This window comes from Dendrobates tinctorius, unplaced genomic scaffold (genome assembly GCF_039654945.1).
Source record: "Dendrobates tinctorius isolate UK_male_01 unplaced genomic scaffold, ASM3965494v1 ptg000265l, whole genome shotgun sequence".
In the NCBI taxonomy this organism is placed as follows: Eukaryota; Metazoa; Chordata; class Amphibia; order Anura; family Dendrobatidae; genus Dendrobates; species Dendrobates tinctorius.
In genome coordinates, this window is record NW_027361932.1 from 16,671,895 (window position 1) to 16,691,414 (window position 19,520).

Here is a 19,520-nt window from a genome sequence, read left to right on the forward strand (position 1 = left end):
GTTAGGCGTCGGGTTCCTGCAGCTGCACAGCGGGAATCCAGAGCCTTGCATCCAGTGGTCTCCCATTCTCCACCGACCGCTCAGGAGCCTGTACAGCAATCTCAGCGTCCCAGACGCTCTGCTCAGACCAGCTCTGTAGGACTGGTAGTTGCTGCCACCTCTGGGTCAGCAATAGCAGCGCAGGCTGTCCTGCAGCAAGCAACTCCAGAGGCTAAGTCCTCTCGTCCCGCTACTGGGCATGCTCACGAGACGATCCCCCATTGGAGATCGGGAGTCACGTGCTCAGGTCCTTCTCCTGATCTGATTGGTTCATCTCAGAGATCTGGAAGGTCCCGGCAGCGCACGGCTATAAAAGGCCCACATGGCCGCTCGGCCAAGCGCTAGTATAGACTCTTCTTGTTAGATGTGTGAATGGTGATGGATGTATGATTCTGGTGACTGACATATTAAGATTCCCCTCCCTCTGATATTACACATGTGGATAGGGAACTATAGAAAGAGTCAGCGCCAGTCAGTGGCAAACCTTAGGCCACTGTGCACACCGCACCTCTACACTAGCGTCCGGTGGTGTCACGTCTCTCACAGCACTATTGCATAGCGGCTGTGTCTGCCGCCGCGTTGCATTCTGCAGCACTTACCAGCGTCCGCAGTAGCGACACCGCACGCACGGTAGGTCTAGACGGACACCGCTCCCTGTCTTGGACCCGTGTCCTGTGACCTGATACCGTGCGTGCAATTTCGCTGAGGCCTGTGAGTCTAACAGGCTCAGTGTTTATGTTTATGTTACAGCGCCTCTGTGGGTTAACAGAGTCCACATCGGGTGACGTTGAACCCGTGCGCATTATACCGCCATATAGCGCGTCTGCCATTGCCTAGCAGTGGTTTTAACACCTACTGCACGGTGGACCCCAGGCGGCGAACGCACTTTCTATTATTTAATATTTAGTGCGTTCCACCGTCCCTAACAAATATTACCTGCATCTTCTCCAGAATCTGACCTTTTCTCATTTTTGAAACTACAAAAACTCTTACTGTCGCTCTTATTCATTCTTGTCTGGTCTACTGTAACTCCTTACTGATCAGTTTCCTTCTAACTAAACTTTCTCCTTTCCAATCCGTCCAAAATGTGGCAGCCAAGGTCCTATTTGTTATTCCCTCATTTCTGTCTACCACCCTACCCGTGCCCTCTGTTCTACAACTGATCTAATCCTTCATAATCCGAACATCACACCTCCGGTTCCAAGACTTTTCCTGTGCTGCGCTGCTACTCTGGAATTTCACTACCCCAAACAAACCGACTGTTATCTAGCCCGCTTGTTTTTAAGAGTGCTTTAAAAGCACATCTCATCTCCTAAACTCACTAATCCAACTCTCCCCTGTTCCCTCCTAACGGTTAGCCATAATCTACTCCCTCCTAGAGTTGAGTGATTTTAGTCGGATCGGGTTTCATGAAACAAAATTTGTTTCAGATGAAACTGGTCCGACTAGGGCAAAAAAAAGTCAGCGTTTCGTCCGAAACCCGACCCCAATGCAAGTCAATTGGAAATAAATGTCGGCATTGAGCGGATGACATTCATCCACTCAATGCCGACTTTTATTCCCCATTGACTTGCATTGGGGTCGGGTTTCGGACGAAACTCTGACTTTTTTTGCCTTAGTCGGACCAGTTTCATCTGAAACAAATTTTGTTTCATGAATCCCGATCCAAATAAAGTCGCTCAACTCTACTCCCTCCTATTCATCTGTCTCCACATCCTCAATGCACCCAATAGCACTTGGCAACTCTGCCTAGACAGATACTGGATCATGCAACTTTATATGAAAACCCTTATTTATTATAATGATGGCTTGACCATATACGTCAAGAACGTTCTATTGTGCCCCCCTCTTTCCTTATAGATTGTAAGCTTGCGAGCAGAGCCCTCAGTCCTCCTGTAACTCTTGAACTTTGCGTTACTTTGCATTGTCTTTATTGTCTGTACGTGTCCGTGCTTAATTGTAAAGTGCTGTGGAATATGTTAGCGCTATAAATAAAATTATTATTAACTCAGACAGGACAGAGCGTTTTAAAATTAATGACGCCATCTTATGTCATACATCAAAGGTTACTTATGCAATCCATGTGGTAAATTATTTGTGGGACGTTCAAAACGGATTCTGTCTAAAAGATTAAAGGAACTTTACAATAATATCAATAAGGGCCACCAGGCACACACTCTGCCACGACAATACAGTCAAATCCACAACCAGTCCTGTAAGGGTACTCATTTTTGGGGGATTCAACTAATTAAAAAAAACTGCACGAGTGTGGATTACCTCAAGAAAATGTCGAGAATTGAATCCAAATGGATTTTTATTTTCAATAGTTTAGCTTCCAAAAGGGCTTAATCGCGAGATCGAATTATATGTCTTTTAATTATCTCCAACTGTTTTCACAAATAGTTAATGCCTTGAGACCCTTCGGTCTGAGAAAGCCCATCTTTCCAATATGCGCCAGCACATTAGATTTCTGTATTTCCCTCCAGCAGGAGCTTCTCATAAGGTTATCACTCCACTAGGATGGTGTGCGCTAATTAGATGGCAGGGCCGGCATTAGGGGGAGACAGACTGGGCTGTTGACCAGGGTCCCCAGTTACAGCCTGTAAGCAGGAATTGGTGGATCCTCCTGTGGGCCCGCCCCCTCAGTCTGTACACGAGCTGTGTACATTAGTTTTAGCAGTGATCAGGACTGACGCATCCCCACCAATCAGTTATTGATGACCTATCCTAAGGAGAAGTGATCAATATAAAAGTTTCGTACAACCCCTTTAATGAATTAGCTATATCTACTTACCAGTGTGCGTCGCTGGCAGAAATGTTCTCCAGTCAGTGACTGGAGTACGTTTCTGGAGTAGAAAACACTGTGAAATTGGTGTAACTTATTATAAAATTGATGGACAGGGGCAGCCTTGCCCTGTCCCACCCATGTCTTGCACAAGATATGTCCATATTGGTGTACTGGCTGGAACTGGCAAGTAAACATGAAATGTCACAATATTATGTGCAACTTCCACAATGCACAAAAATATTGTGATTATAAAGGTGTGTAGCAACATAATTTCTGATATAAATACCTTGATGAATTGACATATAGTGTTATTGTTTTGGTATTTTTTTGATTAAGGTGAAATCCCTTTTTTGCCTGCTAATTGTCTGAAACTCCTCCTGACTCCCGAATTTACCGTATGTCCCATGTATGTTGCAGCCTGTATATCTTGCCAGACCTGATGAAGAGCTTTATACCTCATTTGAGTCCAATGAATTTGATATTAATACATCTGAACTTAGGGACCGATCATCAAAGATTTCACAGCAGAATTCTGATATAAAAGCTTTGAAAAGTCGCAAAATATATTCGCGACACGTAGGTGCAGCTAAATTTTTCATCTTCACGTGAGTTTCTCCCACCCCTGCCATAATGGGTGGAGCTGAGGCGGGATAGGGGAATGGCAACTGCAACTCGTCAAATTCATGATGAGCGGTGCCACATATCTAACTGGAGTAGGATTTGTGGTGAGGTGGACAAGGAGGTGTGCAGGAGTAATCTTCTTCAGGAAGATAGGAGTGTCTGACTCTAGCACACTCCCCCATCAAGACTGTGGTGAAAAGTATCTTTTACAATTGGGGGCCACTCCAATTCACTAACCCAGGTAACACGGTTGCATCCTGAGTGATTGCACCACATTGATGATTTGTTGTGTCGGGCGCACAATCAAAATAGGATTCCGTTCCTTCTTCTGCATATGTAGTTGTTATAAACTTTCCTCTAACGTGCTTTGCCTGTTTTTTACTTTTTCTAGGGCCCTTATGACCCCAATAAAGTATTGCAAAACACAAGCCGCGGAGACACCTTCACATGTTTCTCAATGCAAGCAATGACTAGCCAGGTCTTTCCCGGGGAAGGAACAACCACTGGAAGGGCAGTCTCTAATGAAGGAAACCACATATGCCAAAACATGGTATCCATCCACAGACAGCTGTTTGCTTGCATTGAGAAACATGTGATGGTGTCTCCGCGGCTTGTGTTTTGCATATTTTTGCATATTTCCTATAAGGGATGGGGGCATTGCTCTAGAATCACTGTATTGAGAAACATGTGATGGTGTCTCCGCAGTGTTGGATGTTGATCTCCATGAGTTCATTCATGCTCATTTTTCCCAATAAAGTATTGTCTTTTGTGTATTCCAAAGAGACAACTCAGTATAATACTGTGCCATGTAAAAATTGGGTCCCATGTAAAATTGGGTCCTTAGTAAGTTTATTACATTTAGAAAAGTTTCTAACATGATGAGCAAATTACTCCACGTTTATCATGTTACATGTGGAGAGATGTGGTGCAGTTCACCATTTTTGGTATATTAGTAAATTTATTCACCTTCCAACACTATTCATAAATGACCCCCATTATGTCAGTCCAAGGATGAGTGAGAACTTGTGCTAATTGTCATCTCTGCTCCATCCTGATTTCAAGCACAGGATTAAAGATGCATGGACTCCAAGCAAAATCCCACCAACCCAAGATTGTGAAAGAAACACACAAAACACTTTTATTGGATGTTAAATCGACCAAATTTTATTCCAAATCTCATAATTATTATTTCAGTCAGTGTCTGCAATTTAGAATCAGCCAATTACTATGAAAAAGACACTGAAAATGGCAGAACCCCCGACTCACGAAGAATCATCCTTCAGCACTCAGGAGAGGAAAAAACCCCTGTGGTGGAAACCTCTAGGGAACCATGGCTGTAGGACTGCCCTTCCCTTGGGCTTAGGAGGTTAATGCCAACATGTAACAGCAAATTGTACATTATATCATATTTACAGTGCGACATAATATGCATCCACTATACATATGATAGCAGTGACATCTCGTAGTCACACAGGTTACACATTACATCAGCAGAAAACAGACAGTAATGGTCAAAGCAGGTGCCCTGTGTGAAGGCCGTATAGAGAAGCCTAATGTGACCTCTCCAGGCCAAATAATGGTGAAGGTGGCTAGTACTGCACGTGAGGGAGATCTGGCTGCAACATCTGTCACCCCATTGATCGCTAGGGTTACTTTGATCTGACTGGCTAGGTGGTATGGCTGATCTGGCTGGCTAGGCGGTGTCCCCTTCCTCCCTTATAGATTGTGGAGTGATGAAGCTCCAGGTCTCCAGACACATCAAGTACGGCACCTCATACGGCTGAATGACCGGTGGTTCCGGAATTTTCTTTTGCATCTTAGATGTATGTGTTTATGACATCAGCACAGTTGTCCTAGTTGCAACAGGTGTTTATTACTGATGCTTCACTGACTAGAAAGTCCTTCCCAGTGTTCCAAAGCATTAACGCTTGGATGACTGTCATTGTGCCTTTCTACAGAAGCCTGTTAAATAATCATTGTCAGTAGGCTGGACCACTATCATTATGACATTTACAAGGAGCCCCAACCAAAATCGAATTAGTGGGCGCATCTAAAGATTTAAGGTCTAACATGCACATTAGAGCCTACAAGCCTCATAAAGAGCATAATGTATTATTTAAATATATAGGTAGGCTGTCTTTGCCATTCCAAAGTACTGAGAAATCTCATGTACAGTTGAAACCAGAAGTTTACATACACTATGTAAAAAGACACAGGCATGTTTTTCTCAATATCTGACATGAAATCAGAATAAACCTTTCCCATTTTAGGTCAATTAGGATTAACATAATTATTAATATTTGCCAAATGCCTGAATAATGAGAGAGAGAGAGAGAATGTTTTAAGGCATTTTTATTACTGCCAAGTCAAAAGTTTAAATACACTAAGATTACTGGTTTCAACTGTACCAGCTCCTTATTCATTTTTGAAATTGTCTATATGGTCTGGAGAAGTTGACATTTGAGACCACTTGGTGAATACTTGGATATTTGTAGCTCATGTAGCGTTGCACCTACTGTGTGTGTTGGGGGACACTCGCTTGGCACGGGATTAACGTAGACAGGCACGGTTTTGCACATAAAACAGTCTATATCGGTTTATATTACACAGCATAAACCACACGGTAGGCCCTGTTGCACGTCACAAGCCTGCCACCATCCATAACATTTCAACGTATGGCTTTAACTTGCAGTCCCTACACGCGCTGGACCTCTCTGTCCAGTGACCGTGGGCAAACAGTTCATTAATGTTCATGGAAGTTTACAAGCACCAACAGTCTGTGAAGGTACCTTACAGGAGCTCCTGCTCCAGACGCCAGCTCCTTGTCAGTTCTCTTTTTCTCCCAAAGCAGGGCCGTCACAGACTCTGCTCACACCTGGCCTCTGCGGGTGCTATTCAGGACGTCTGTCCCCCCCGGGACCGTCCAACACACAGGCCTCACCGTGTACAAATCAGGGATCCGATCCGACGGCCAGGACCTCCCAACACACCGGCCTCCAGGTCCAAGGCCTCACCATGTGCTCTTCAGGAAGTTAGCAGCTCCCAACACACAGGCCTTCCAGGACCTTGCACTCTGACCACTCAGGCTCAAATCACATGACCATGTGACCAGTCCTCAGTCTAATTATATATCCCAAACCACCCCCATATGTGGGCGGTGTATGTGTGGCTAGCCGATCCCGCCCAGCTCTCCGACTAGCCCTATAAGCCCCCCTAATATGTAAATAACTCATGGACTACAAGTACTAGCACAACAACATCATTTTTGGGCTTACAGCACAGAGGACCTCTGCGACACATGCCGGCCATTTACAGTCATGTTGGTCACTGTTTCACCACCACAATCAAGGAAACGCCCACATGCATATCCTGAGGAGCACACACAGCGCCCCCTAGCTGTAACAGTGGTCACTGCATCACACTAATTTATTTCATATAATGCTCCAAATCTTGGGCTTCGCTGGCTAAGGCTGTGTTCACAATTGTGTTGCATGCAGCACTATGTTTCCCCATCAAAGCAATTTCCAAAATGGCGGTGTTTTCTCTTCTGTAATGTATGTTCATTAGGTTACAATAAATGTATCTATAATAATAAATGCCCTAAGCAGCTTCCGGTTGTAACAACTTCCGTCCAGTTGTAACCGGTGATGTCACCGCACACCTCTTTCCATGTTAACCCTCAACACACCACTCCTCCTCAACACACACTCCTCTCACCTTTCACCATCTCCACTCACGTCCACTCACTCTTTCACTCCACATACGACCCTTTCTCTCACTCCGTCTCTCATACTCACGCCGTCATCGCCGCTGATCCACGATCCCCGACATCTTCCGCCGGCGCCATCCTGGATCCAGACGTCCTCCACGCCGGCGACATGTTTTTGCGGCGACGCCATCTTGAGTATCGCGAAATCCCGAGAACATGTCGCCGGCGTCGGGATCCAAAATGGCGTCGGCGAAATCTCGCGAGATTTCGCCGACGCCATTTTGGATCCCGACGGCATCCATGTCGGCGACATGTTCCTGCGGCGACGCTATTTTGGATCGGCGAAATCCCACGATACTCAAGATGGTGTCGCCGCAAGAACATGTCACCGGCGAGGACGACGTTGGGATCCAAAATGGCGTCGGCGAAAACTCGCGAGATTTCGCCGACGCCATTTTGGATCCCCCGACGTCGTCCACGCCGGCGACATGTTCTTCCGGCGACGCCATCTTGAGTATCGTGGGATTTCACGATACTCAAGATGGCGTCGCCGCAAGAACATGTCGCCGGCGTGGACAACGTCTGGATCCAGGATGGCGCCGGCGGAAGAAGATGTCGGGGATCGTGGAGCAGCAGCGATGACGGCGTGAGTATGAGAGACGGAGTGAGAGAAGGGGTCGTATGTGGAGTGAAAGAGTGAGTGGACGTGAGTGGAGATGATGAAAGGTGAGAGGAGTGTGTGTGTTGAGGGTTAACATGGCAAGAGGTGTGATGCTATCGCATCCTCCCGATGCGGTAGCATCGGGCCATAATCTAGTATACAGAATAAAGACCAAGACCAAAATATCTAGTGGATTATATACCACAGTTTATTTCACACAAATTGATAGACATCAGTCTAATACAGCGGATAATAGGGGCGTGGAGGTCAGGTGCTATGATCCTGATATATTCTGCATGCACAGTTGGAATATTTGGAGATAACCAAAGATCAGAAGAAGTTTAATAATCTAGATTATTAGATAGATAGATAGATAGATAGATAGATAGATACTTTGATTAAAAAAAACGCACTTTAGCAGCAGGACCCACAGGATAGAATAGATGGATTACATACAGTATATACTGTGAGAATCATGTGGGAATAGTGGATGAGGGCAGGTATATCTCGCCCAGATTCCTTTCCTATGTGGCCTAGTCTGGTCAGTATCGCACCTGCTTGCTAATGAATAATGGGAGGTGGATATAAAAGGATGCAAGGTGGTTGTGTGAGTGTCTCAGCCTGGGAGCACAGAGAGCCTGTCTGTGTGAGAGACACATGTGAGTGGAAGCAGTGCCCACTGCAACTGTGGTTTGGCTGGACGGGAAAAGCCCGCCAGTTGGTAGTTAGGTTGTCCATTGTTTAGTTAGTGCCGGACAGGCAAGGATTTGTTTTATGTTTTATTTCCTTTTGCATTGCTTTCACCATTAATAAACCTGACCCAGGGTCAGTTATACACGAATCCCAGCTCTGCGCCTGAGTTTCATGCTGAATGCACGTGACCTTTGACCCCAGCAAAGGTGATCCCGGAGTGTTTTATCACATTGTGGTGGAGAACGCGGGCAGCACGTTGCAAGCATGAGCATGGAGGACGTGGTGAAAGCGCTGGTACAGTCCATCGCCGTCCAACAAGAAGCTAATCGGGTGATGATGGCCCAGCTGAAGGAGTTGGAGGACATGACAGTTACCAATCGTTTGCTTCTCCAGCAGGTGGCGCAGCGCTTGGCAAGCTTACCTGAGCTTAACCTGGAAGCCGAGTCGAGAGTGATTCACGTGAGTCGGTACTGGCAGAAAATGACGACCGAAGATGACGTCGAAGCATACCTGACCACGTTTGAACGGACGGCGGTGAGAGAAAAATGGCCGAAGGCACGATGGGCCGGCCTGATTGCCCCGTTTCTTTCCAGTGAGGCCCAAAAGGCTTATTATGACTTAGAGCCTGAAGCCGCGCAGGACTTTGACAAACTGAAAGCCGAGATCTTGGCCCGGCTGGGAGTGACGACCGCTGTCCGTGCACAGAGAGTGCATCAATGGACTTATCAGCCGGATAAACCACTGCGGTCCCAGATGTTCGACCTGATCCACGTGACGAAGAAGTGGCTACAACCCGAGATGTTGACAGCGCCAGAGATAATCCAGAGAGTCGTCATGGACAAGTACCTGAGAGCTTTACCGCCAGCCCTGAGGAAGTGGGTAAGCCATGGAAATCCTACGACGGCAGATCAACTGGTGGATCTGGTTGAACGTTACTCCGTGGCGGAAGGACTCCGAGATGACGCTACCCCACCTCGTTCTTCATCATCTCCACGTGGAACCGGTAAGACTGTTCCAGGGAGTAGGGGAGATGGAAAAATCCCTAAGACAGTGGGGGAGGAAAACGGGACTGCCCGCACTGCAAGGCCGAGAGTAACGAACTATGGTCTAAGCAAGGGGCCCGTTAGGTGTTTCCGCTGCCAAGAGATGGGACATATTGCTGCGAACTGTCCGGTCACTACTGAACCCATGCAGTGCGACGTCACAGACTCTAAAAACCGCATGTCTATGGTTGCACGGGTAGTGAGTGTGAATGCCGGTCAAAAGGATGTGGAAAAACACTTGTGTGATTTAACTGTTGATGGCAAAAATGTGGTGGCATTGTTAGACTCGGGAAGTGTGGTGACTCTGGTGAATGCCAGTCTGGTGTCAGCCCCGACTGGACCATCAGACAAATTTTCTGTAACGTGTGTGCATGGAGACACCTGTTCGTACCTCACCACGGTCATATGCATTACTACTTCCTATGGGTCTGTGCAACATAAAGTGGGACTCGTCCCGGCGTTATTGCATGATGTTATCCTGGGCCGGGATTTTCCCCACTTCTGGCAATTGTGGGAGAATCAGTTGATGCCCTCGGGTAATAGTGTACATGATTCTTCTCCCAGGGAGCGTGTGGGTCCCGAACCCCTGGAAGAGGTCTCCCCGGAAGACTCGGGGGAAGAGTCTGCGGGAAATGACCTGCAGTTCCCGTTTTCAGTCATGGCGGGTGATAATGAGGAGACCGGGGAAGAGGAGGAGGCTGACAGCCGTCCACCTCCCCGTTTGCCAGATTTAGAAGTTCAGAAAGATGACTTCCAAAGCGAGCAAATAAAGGATCCTACCCTTTCTCAGGCTAGGACAAATGTGAAAGTGATAAATGGGGTACCCGTAGAACCTGGCTCTAGGCTGGCATATCCTTACATGGTTCTGGAGAATGATTTACTCTATCAGATAGAGAAAAAGGGGGAAGATACGGTGCAACTATTAGTCGTGCCAAAACCCTACCGGCGGCAGGTGCTGGACCTGGCCCACGGACATGTGATGGGAGGTCACCTGGGAGTCCAGAAAACCACCAAAAGGATATTACACTGTTTTGTTTGGCCAGGCATGCATCACGATATTCGTGAATATTGCGAGTCTTGTCCTGACTGCCAAGCCTCTGCACCTAAGCCCCGGTTCTGTAGCCCTTTGGTACCCCTACCTATTAGTGAAGTCCCGTTTGAGAGGATTGGGATGGATTTAGTTGGGCCCCTTCCACGGTCTGCACGTGGACACCAACATATCCTGGTCATCTTGGATTATGCCACTCGTTACCCGGAGGCCATCCCTTTGCGTAACACGGCCACCAAGACGATTGCCAAGGAGCTGGTGCATGTGTTTAGTCGGGTTGGTATACCAAAACAGATACTCACCGACCAGGGGACCCCCTTTATGTCCAGGATAATGAAGGAGCTCTGCCGATTGTTACAAATCGAACCGTTGCGCACATCCGTGTATCACCCTCAAACAGACGGGTTGGTTGAAAGGTTCAATAAAACTCTGAAGCAGATGCTGAGAAAGGTGATAGACAAGGATGGGAAGAACTGGGACTATTTACTTCCGTATTTGCTTTTTGCCATCAGGGAAGTACCCCAGTCTTCCACGGGATTCTCGCCTTTCGAGTTATTGTACGCCCGACGTCCTCGCGGACTGTTAGATGTTGCAAAAGAAACCTGGGAGGGTCAGGTCACTCCATTTAAAACAGTGATACATCACGTCACACAAATGCAGGACCGTATTGCGGCTGTTATGCCTATCGTCAAAGAACACATGATACAGGCTCAAGGAGCCCAAAAAAGAATCTATGATAGGGGCGCCAAGATCCGTACGTTTGCACCCGGAGATAGGGTGTTGATCCTGGTCCCCACGGTGGACAGTAAGTTCCTGGCAAAGTGGCAGGGCCCCTTTGAGATCAAGGAAAGAGTTGGTGAAGTAAACTACAAAGTATACCAGGCAGGTAAACGGAAACCTGAACAGATTTATCATGTAAATCTGATAAAGCCCTGGAAGGATCGGTCTGCCTTGTCAGCGGAGCTGGCCTATCCTGTCTGCTCGCATACCGTACCGGAGGTACGGGTTGCAGAGACTCTCTCGGAGCGGCAAAAGACTGAGGTCAGGCAGTTTCTACTTCACAACCAAAAGTTTTTCTCAGAAAAACCCATGCAGACTATGCTAATGAAACATGACATCGTAACGGAACCTGGTGTCACAGTTCACGTAAAGCCCTACCGAATCCCGGAAGCGCGCCGTGAAGCCGTTTCCCGAGAAGTGAAGGCAATGTTAGAGTTAGGAGTCAACACTGGGGAATCGCACAGTGCGTGGTCCAGCCCGATTGTGCTAATTCCTAAACCGGACGGCACCATCCGGTTCTGCAATGACTTCAGGAAACTGAATGCGGTCTCAAAATTTGATGCCTATCCTATGCCCCAGGTCGACGAGTTAATAGATCGGTTAGGAAAAGCCCGGTATATTACGACCCTAGATCTAACAAAGGGGTATTGGCAGATCCCTCTGGCTGAGGCTGCCAGAGAAAAGACGGCATTTGCTACGCCGGAAGGTTTATTTCAGTATGTGTATATGCCGTTTGGACTGCACGGGGCACTGGCGACCTTCCAGAGACTGATGGATCGAGTCTTGAGGCCACATAGGCGGTACGCTTCGGCCTATTTGGATGACATTGTCATTTACAGCTTGGACTGGGAGACTCATCTCCAGAAAGTACAAGCTGTGATTGACGACCTGTGGGAGGCAGGTCTAACCGTGAACCCCAAGAAATGTCACATCGGGCTAGAAGAAGCCCGGTATTTGGGGTATGTAATTGGGAGGGGTGTTGTTAAACCCCAGGTTGATAAGATTCAGGCGGTTCAGGACTGGCCACAACCTGTCAACAAGAAGCAGGTGCAAGCCTTCCTGGGGATCGCCGGCTATTATCGCCGGTTCATACCCAATTTTGCAGCCATCGCTACCCCCCTGACGGATCTTACAAAAGGGAAAGACTCCGTCATGATTAAATGGAGTTTAGCGGCTGAAGAAGCCTTCCATAGCCTAAAACGGGCACTTTGCTCTCAGCCCGTACTGGTGACTCCGGACTTCCGCAGCGAGTTTGTGGTACAAACGGATGCCTCTGATACTGGTATCGGGGCCTACTCTCACAAGTGAGGGACGGAGTGGAACACCCAGTCCTCTATCTCAGCAGGAAGCTGAATAAACACGAGCAAAGGTATGCAGTCGTAGAAAAAGAGTGCCTCGCCATTAAGTGGGCTCTAGAGGCCCTCAAATATTACCTGGTGGGCCGAAAGTTCAGGCTGATCACTGACCATGCCCCTCTCAAGTGGATGCACTTGAACAAGGAACGGAAGAGCTGGGTGACCCGGTGGTTCCTTGCCCTGCAGGCCTACACTTTTACGGTGGAGCACCGCCCAGGGGTACAGATGGGGAATGCAGATGCCCTGTCCCGAGTGCACTGTTTGGCGGGTGTCATTGCTCGACCAGAGTGATCTGAGCAGAGGGGGGGGATATGTGAGAATCATGTGGGAATAGTGGATGAGGGCAGGTATATCTCGCCCAGATTCCTTTCCTATGTGGCCTAGTCTGGTCAGTATCGCACCTGCTTGCTAATGAATAATGGGAGGTGGATATAAAAGGATGCAAGGTGGTTGTGTGAGTGTCTCAGCCTGGGAACACAGAGAGCCTGTCTGTGTGAGAGACACACGTGAGTGGAAGCAGTGCCCACTGCAACTGTGGTTTGGCTGGACGGGAGAAGCCCGCCAGTTGGTAGTTAGGTTGTCCATTGTTTAGTTAGTGCCGGACAGGCAAGGATTTGTTTTATGTTTTATTTCCTTTTGCATTGCTTTCACCGTTAATAAACCTGACCCAGGGTCAGTTATACACGAATCCCAGCTCTGCGCCTGAGTTTCATGCTGAATGCACGTGACCTTTGACCCCAGCAAAGGCGATCCCGGAGTGTTTTATCGCAATACACATAAAGTAGATAGATATATAGATGTCAGTAACATATACAATTAGTACAGTGTGTCTACAGCTTACTGTACATGTATTTAATTATTAAAAGATTATTTTTCAGAAAAAATGGCGTGGCCTCCTGCGTAATTTTCTTAACCAACAGAGGGAAAACCGACAGGGTAGATATTTATAGCCTGGGAAGGGGTAATACCTATGGAGCTTTCCAGGCTATTAATATCAGCTCACAGCTGTATACTTAGCCTTTACTGGCTATTAAAATGGGAGAACCCCCAAAAAATGACATAGGGTCCTTTCTACAATTTATAACCAGCAAAGGCTAGGCAGACAGCTGTGGGCTGATATTAATATCCTTGGAAGGGGCCATTGATATTGAGTGGGTAGGAGTCTTCACCATATTTCCACGCCAGGGAGTGGTTTAGTAGGTAAATAGCCTTCTGATTCATTCAGTGTTCGACGTGCCTGTAGGCGAGAGCTTCAGGGCTTTGTTATTCTGAAATCTGTTGTTGCTGAGCGGCAGATATCTACAACCACATGGACTGTGCTATGCTTTATCTTTTGTTTTCATGTTATGCCAGAAAGGCTGTGTTTATTTTGAAGAATTTTACACTGGTTTATCCTGTACTTTAATAAACCAGCAGAAGATTCAAATGAGAAATTTTTCTGTGTCTACCTCTGTGAGCAGCCGAGTGAGCGAGTCTACCACAAGAGAAAGTGACTGTTAGCACTGACTTCTGGCCGATCAGATGTGTATGCTATGTGAATATACACGTGTCCACTATGTATATATACTGTTGTGTGTGTATCATGTAGTGTGATTGTATATGTGTATATACTGATGTGTGTGTCACTGTCAGAGTGTGTACACGTGTACATTTGAGAGTTTTTATGTGTAAACATGACAGCAATCATCCAAGGAACGAGCAAAATGATGCTCATTCATCAGGTGATTGGATTGTTTATGCTGGAACTAAACTCATTGGCCCTATTTCATTGAGGTGTTCAGACTGCTAGTGCAAAACATTATTAAGTCGCCAGTTTCTTGTGTGGCTCAGAAGTTGCATAAAAATATTGCAGCTTTTTGTGTTTTCACACCAGTCCTGGCCATATGCCATTATTGGCAGCGCATGGGTGGGGCGAGACAATGCCCACCAGAAAAATTCATGAATGTGACCCTACTGTAGTGCCAATACTTACTCCAGAAATGTACTCCAGTGCTAGAGCTTCATTTCTGTCATTGGCGCACGACACTTGTAAGATTTCTAATTTATTAAGTGGTGTGTGCCTTTGAATGAATTTAGCGCATCTTACTCCAGCGGCCCCAGTCATTAAAACTGGTGAGCACAATGCCAGTCCTAATGAATCAGGAGCATTGTTCTCAGCAGCAGTGTATATGCCGTCCATAACAGGATATGTATGGGGACAGAATTGCCTGTTAATGAACAATCTACCCCAATCATTCTTCATCAGCCTGTGAGAAAAGGCCGATACGGAAGCTCCTGATGGCTTTAACAGTTGACCACGTTTATTTAAAGGTCTGAAATCAGTTTGTCTAAATGCACCTAAATGGTTCTGTGTGATGGTGCAATATGTTAGCATTTGGGGATTCACTTTTAACCGTTGACAAGGGCCCAACTTTGTCTAAAACCAGCAAAACAGAAGCCGCGGAGACACCATCACGTGTTTCTCAACGCAAGCAATGACCAGCCAGGTCTTTGTCCGGGAAGAAACAACCACGGGAAGGGCAGTCTCCAATGAAGGAAACCACCTATGCCAAAACATGGTATCCATCCACATACAGCTGTTTCGGGGTATTGCCCCTCATCAGTGTGGAGTAGGAAACTGGCTGGTAGGAGCAATGCCTAGTAAAAAGACTATGAAGAAGAGGATGAATGAACTCATGGAGATCAACATCCGACACTGCGGAGACACCATCACGTGTTTCTCAACGCAGTGATTCTAGAGCACTGCCCCCATCCCTTATGGGAAATATGCAAAACATGCAAAACAGAAGCCGCGGAGACACCATCACGTGTTTCTCAACGCAAGCAATGACCAGCCAGGTCTTTGTCCGGGAAGAAACAACCACGGGAAGGGCAGTCTCCAATGAAGGAAACCACCTATGCCAAAACATGGTATCCATCCACATACAGCTGTTTCGGGGTATTGCCCCTCATCAGTGTGGAATTTTGCATGTTTTGCATATTCCCTTTACCAGCCAGTTTCCTACTCCACACTGATGAGGGGCAATACCCCGAAACAGCTGTATGTGGATGGATACCATGTTTTGGCATAGGTGGTTTCCTTCATTGGAGACTGCCCTTCCCGTGGTTGTTTCTTCCCGGACAAAGACCTGGCTGGTCATTGCTTGCGTTGAGAAACACGTGATGGTGTCTCCGCGGCTTCTGTTTTGCATGTTTTGCACATTTCCCATAAGGGATGGGGGCAGTGCTCTAGAATCACTGCGTTGAGAAACACGTGATGGTGTCTCCGCAGTGTCGGATGTTGATCTCCATGAGTTCATTCATCCTCTTCTTCTTTGTCTAAAACCAGTCCTGTCAGCAGGTACCAATTGTGATGGACACGTGCAACATACAGTGGGGAAAATAAGTATTTGATGCACTGCTGATTTTGCAAGTTTTCCCACCTACAAAGAATGGAGAGGTCTGTAATTTTTATTGTAGGTACACTTCAACTATGAGAGATAGAATCTTAAATAAAAAAACAGAAAATAACATTGTATGATTTTTGATAATTAAATTGCATTTTATTGCATGAAATAAGTATTTGACCACCTTCCAATCAGCAAGTTTTTCTTTAAGAAGCCCTCCTACTCTGCACTTGTTACTTGTATTTATTGCACCTGTTTGTACCAGTTACCTGTTTAAAAGACACCTATCCACACACTCAATTAGTCACTCTCCAACCTCTCCACCATGGCCAAGACCAAAGAGCTGTCTAAGGACATCGGGGACAAAATTGTAGACCTGCGTAAGGCTGGGATGAGCTACAGGACAATAGGCAAGCAGCATGTTGGCACAATTATTAGAAAATGGAAGATGACTGTCAATTTTCCTCGGTCTGGGGCTCCATTCAAGATCTCGCTTTGTGGGGTAAGGATGATGCTGAGAAAGGTCAGGATTCAGCCCAGAACTACACTGGAGGACCCGGTCAATGGCCTGAAGAAAGCTGGGACCACAGTTTTAAACATTACTGTTAGTAACACACTACCTTGTCATGTATTAAAATCCTCGCTGTGTTTGGATAAAGAAGTTTGATGAGTAAAACCCCAAGAACACCGTCCCAACCGTGAAGCATGGTGGAGGAAAAAAAAATCATACTTTGAGGGTGCTTTTCTGAAAAGGGGACAGGACTGCTGCACCATATTGAAGGGAGGATGGATGGGGTCAAGTATCAAAAGATTTTTGTCAACAAACTCCTTCCCATAGTAAGAGCATTGAAGATGGGTCTTGGCTGAGACTTCCAGCATAGCAATGACCCAAAACATACAGCCATGGCAACTGAGGAGTGGCTTCGTAAGAAGCATTTCAAGGTCCTGGAGTGGCCTAGCCAGTCTTCAGACCTGAACACAATAGAAAATCATTGGAGAGAGTTGAAACTCAATGTTGCCCAACGACAGCCCCGAAACCTAAAAGATCTGTATGGAGGAATGGGCCAAAATCCCTGCTGCAGTGTGTGCAAACTTGACCAAGAACTACAGGAAACGTCTGATCTCTGTAATTGCAAACAAAGGTTTCAGTACAAAATATTAAGTTCTGTTTTTCCATTGTATGAAATACTTATATCATGCAATAAAATGCAGATGAATTATGTAAAAATAATGCAATCTGATTTTTTTTTTTAGTTAAGATTCTGTTTCTCACAGTTGTAGTGTACCTTCGATAAAAATTACAGACATTTCCATTCTTTGTAGATGGGGAAAACTTGCAGTGTATCAAATACTTATTTTCCCCACTGTAGATCCAGTAACGCTACCGTCTGGAGTACTCTGCACATAGGGATGACAATACAAGAGAGAGACGGGAGGACGCTCCCACAACACATCATGGAAAAACAATTTTTATCCCAACAGCCACTTATGTCGGGACATCTTTAAGAATGGTTTTCCAAGTAAGTTAACCTTTCAGATATCAATTTAAGGACCTGGAACCATTGCCATGTCGCATCCATTTGAATTGCAGGACTTTCTGTTATTGCTTTGCTGTTCTTTATTGGATCACAAGACAATTACAACTGCGTCACCAACAATGCGCGTACTTCTTGTTTGATACCAGCTTTTATTACAGGGTTCATCCGACACTGGGATTGTGTAAAGGTAATTAAAGAGACTCCATACATAATGTGCATATCTTTATCAGGCATAGTCTGAATATTTATTCTGAGCAGGTCTCACTCGGGGGCAGTGTACTTATGGGATTAATCAGGGTTATTTGTGCATATTCGTATCCTTTACTTTACATATTGGTCTTTTTTGGGACGATCTTTATACAGTATATATATTTTTTTTTTGCGCGATAGTGTTTTTACGTCCTTACCTATTTTCCTTGACGTGTCACCACACAGAACCTGTCTCTCTACCAGCAGCTAAACCTCACAGTTGGATAAGGAAGTAGGAGCGCCAGTGTTCATTTCTGTTGTCATGTATGAGGGTACATACAGGTGCTGAAATAAATTGACTTTTTGATAGTATTCTAATTTAATGAGAAGCACCTGTAGGAAGCCACAAGGTTAGCATATCAAATGTGTTTCTCTTAAGTTTTGTTTCTCATTGTAGGGAGATACTGGGCAGTGAGCAGGTGTGGCCTCTGCTTCTCGCTAGCAATGTGGTTCCAGGCATCCTACAGCTGATGGTCCTTCCTTGGGTTCCTGAAAGCCCCCGATATTTGTTAATAGATCTGAAGGACAAAGATTCCTGTGTCGTTGGTAAGGATCTTCTCAATTACTAGTGAAACTCTACATACTTGTGATTCTTCATAACTCTGGTGTCTTGTTTTCTGAACTTGTCATTGTGTCCAGCGTTACGTCGGCTTCGTGGGAACTGTGACTTTAGTAGTGAGGTGGAAGAGATGATGGCGGAGCAGACAGCTATACAAGGACAGAAACCAAAGAGCCTCTGTGAGCTGATACGGGAGCCATCCCTTAGACGGCAGCTTCTTACCATAGTGGTTCTCAGCAGTGCCATGCAACTCTGTGGTAATGACTCGGTGAGACACCACACCACCTGCCGTTATTACATGCATATATTCCCTTTCAGGCTTTCACTTAGTCTTTCACCACATTACCATCACTTCTAGATATTACACCTTTTGTCTCCCCAGATGTATTTCTACGCATCCTATATATTCCAAGCAGCTGGGATCTCTTCGGAGAAGATTCAGTATATTGTGATTGGCACAGGGAGTTGTGAGCTTCTCACTTCCATCACGTGTGTGAGTAGTGGTCTGCTGCTGTTCTGGTGGAGAGGTCAGCTCTCCAGCAAGATATATTGCTCCTCTTCTGTTACCATTCCTCCTTTCTTCTTGGTCACTGTCAGGAACACATACTGTCTACATGTTGTAGACTGGGACTACACACCTATCGCATGTCTCAGATAAGTTGCACAACCAATACATTCGTACAAAATGCCAGCAATTTGTCATCTATTGACAACTTTTTTTAATATTATGATTCCACTTGTAAGGGAATCAGGTATTTGCTATGTATTCTGAGAGTAGAATAATGTAGGGGCAGAGAACCTGATTCCTACGTTGTGTCACTTACTGAGCTGATGTAATAATTCTGATAACATTTTTATCAGCAGGAGATTATCTCTAGAGGACTATTGTCATGCAGTCCTCCACCACTGATTGATAGCTTTCTGCCTGTGCTCAGTGTACACATAAAGCTGCCAATCAGTGGTGTGGTCAGAGTTAAAACAGAGCTCAACATTCAGGGAGCTGGTAGATAAAATAATTTTTAGTCAAAACTGCAGCAAGCAGCCCAGTCAG

At 46.0% G+C, this 19,520-nt stretch overlaps 1 protein-coding gene across 1 annotated transcript in view; it reads left to right on the plus strand.

Annotated features, from left to right (window-relative positions):
• The window catches only part of LOC141069528 (solute carrier family 2, facilitated glucose transporter member 11-like), a 94,203-nt gene that overhangs the window by 65,015 nt on the left and 9,668 nt on the right, over positions 1–19,520 (plus strand). The window contains exons 6-8 of the mRNA XM_073559168.1: positions 18,308–18,456; positions 18,550–18,737; positions 18,852–18,962. Of these exons, the coding sequence (XP_073415269.1) occupies positions 18,308–18,456; positions 18,550–18,737; positions 18,852–18,962 (448 nt within the window). The remainder of the gene's footprint in view (positions 1–18,307; positions 18,457–18,549; positions 18,738–18,851; positions 18,963–19,520) is intronic.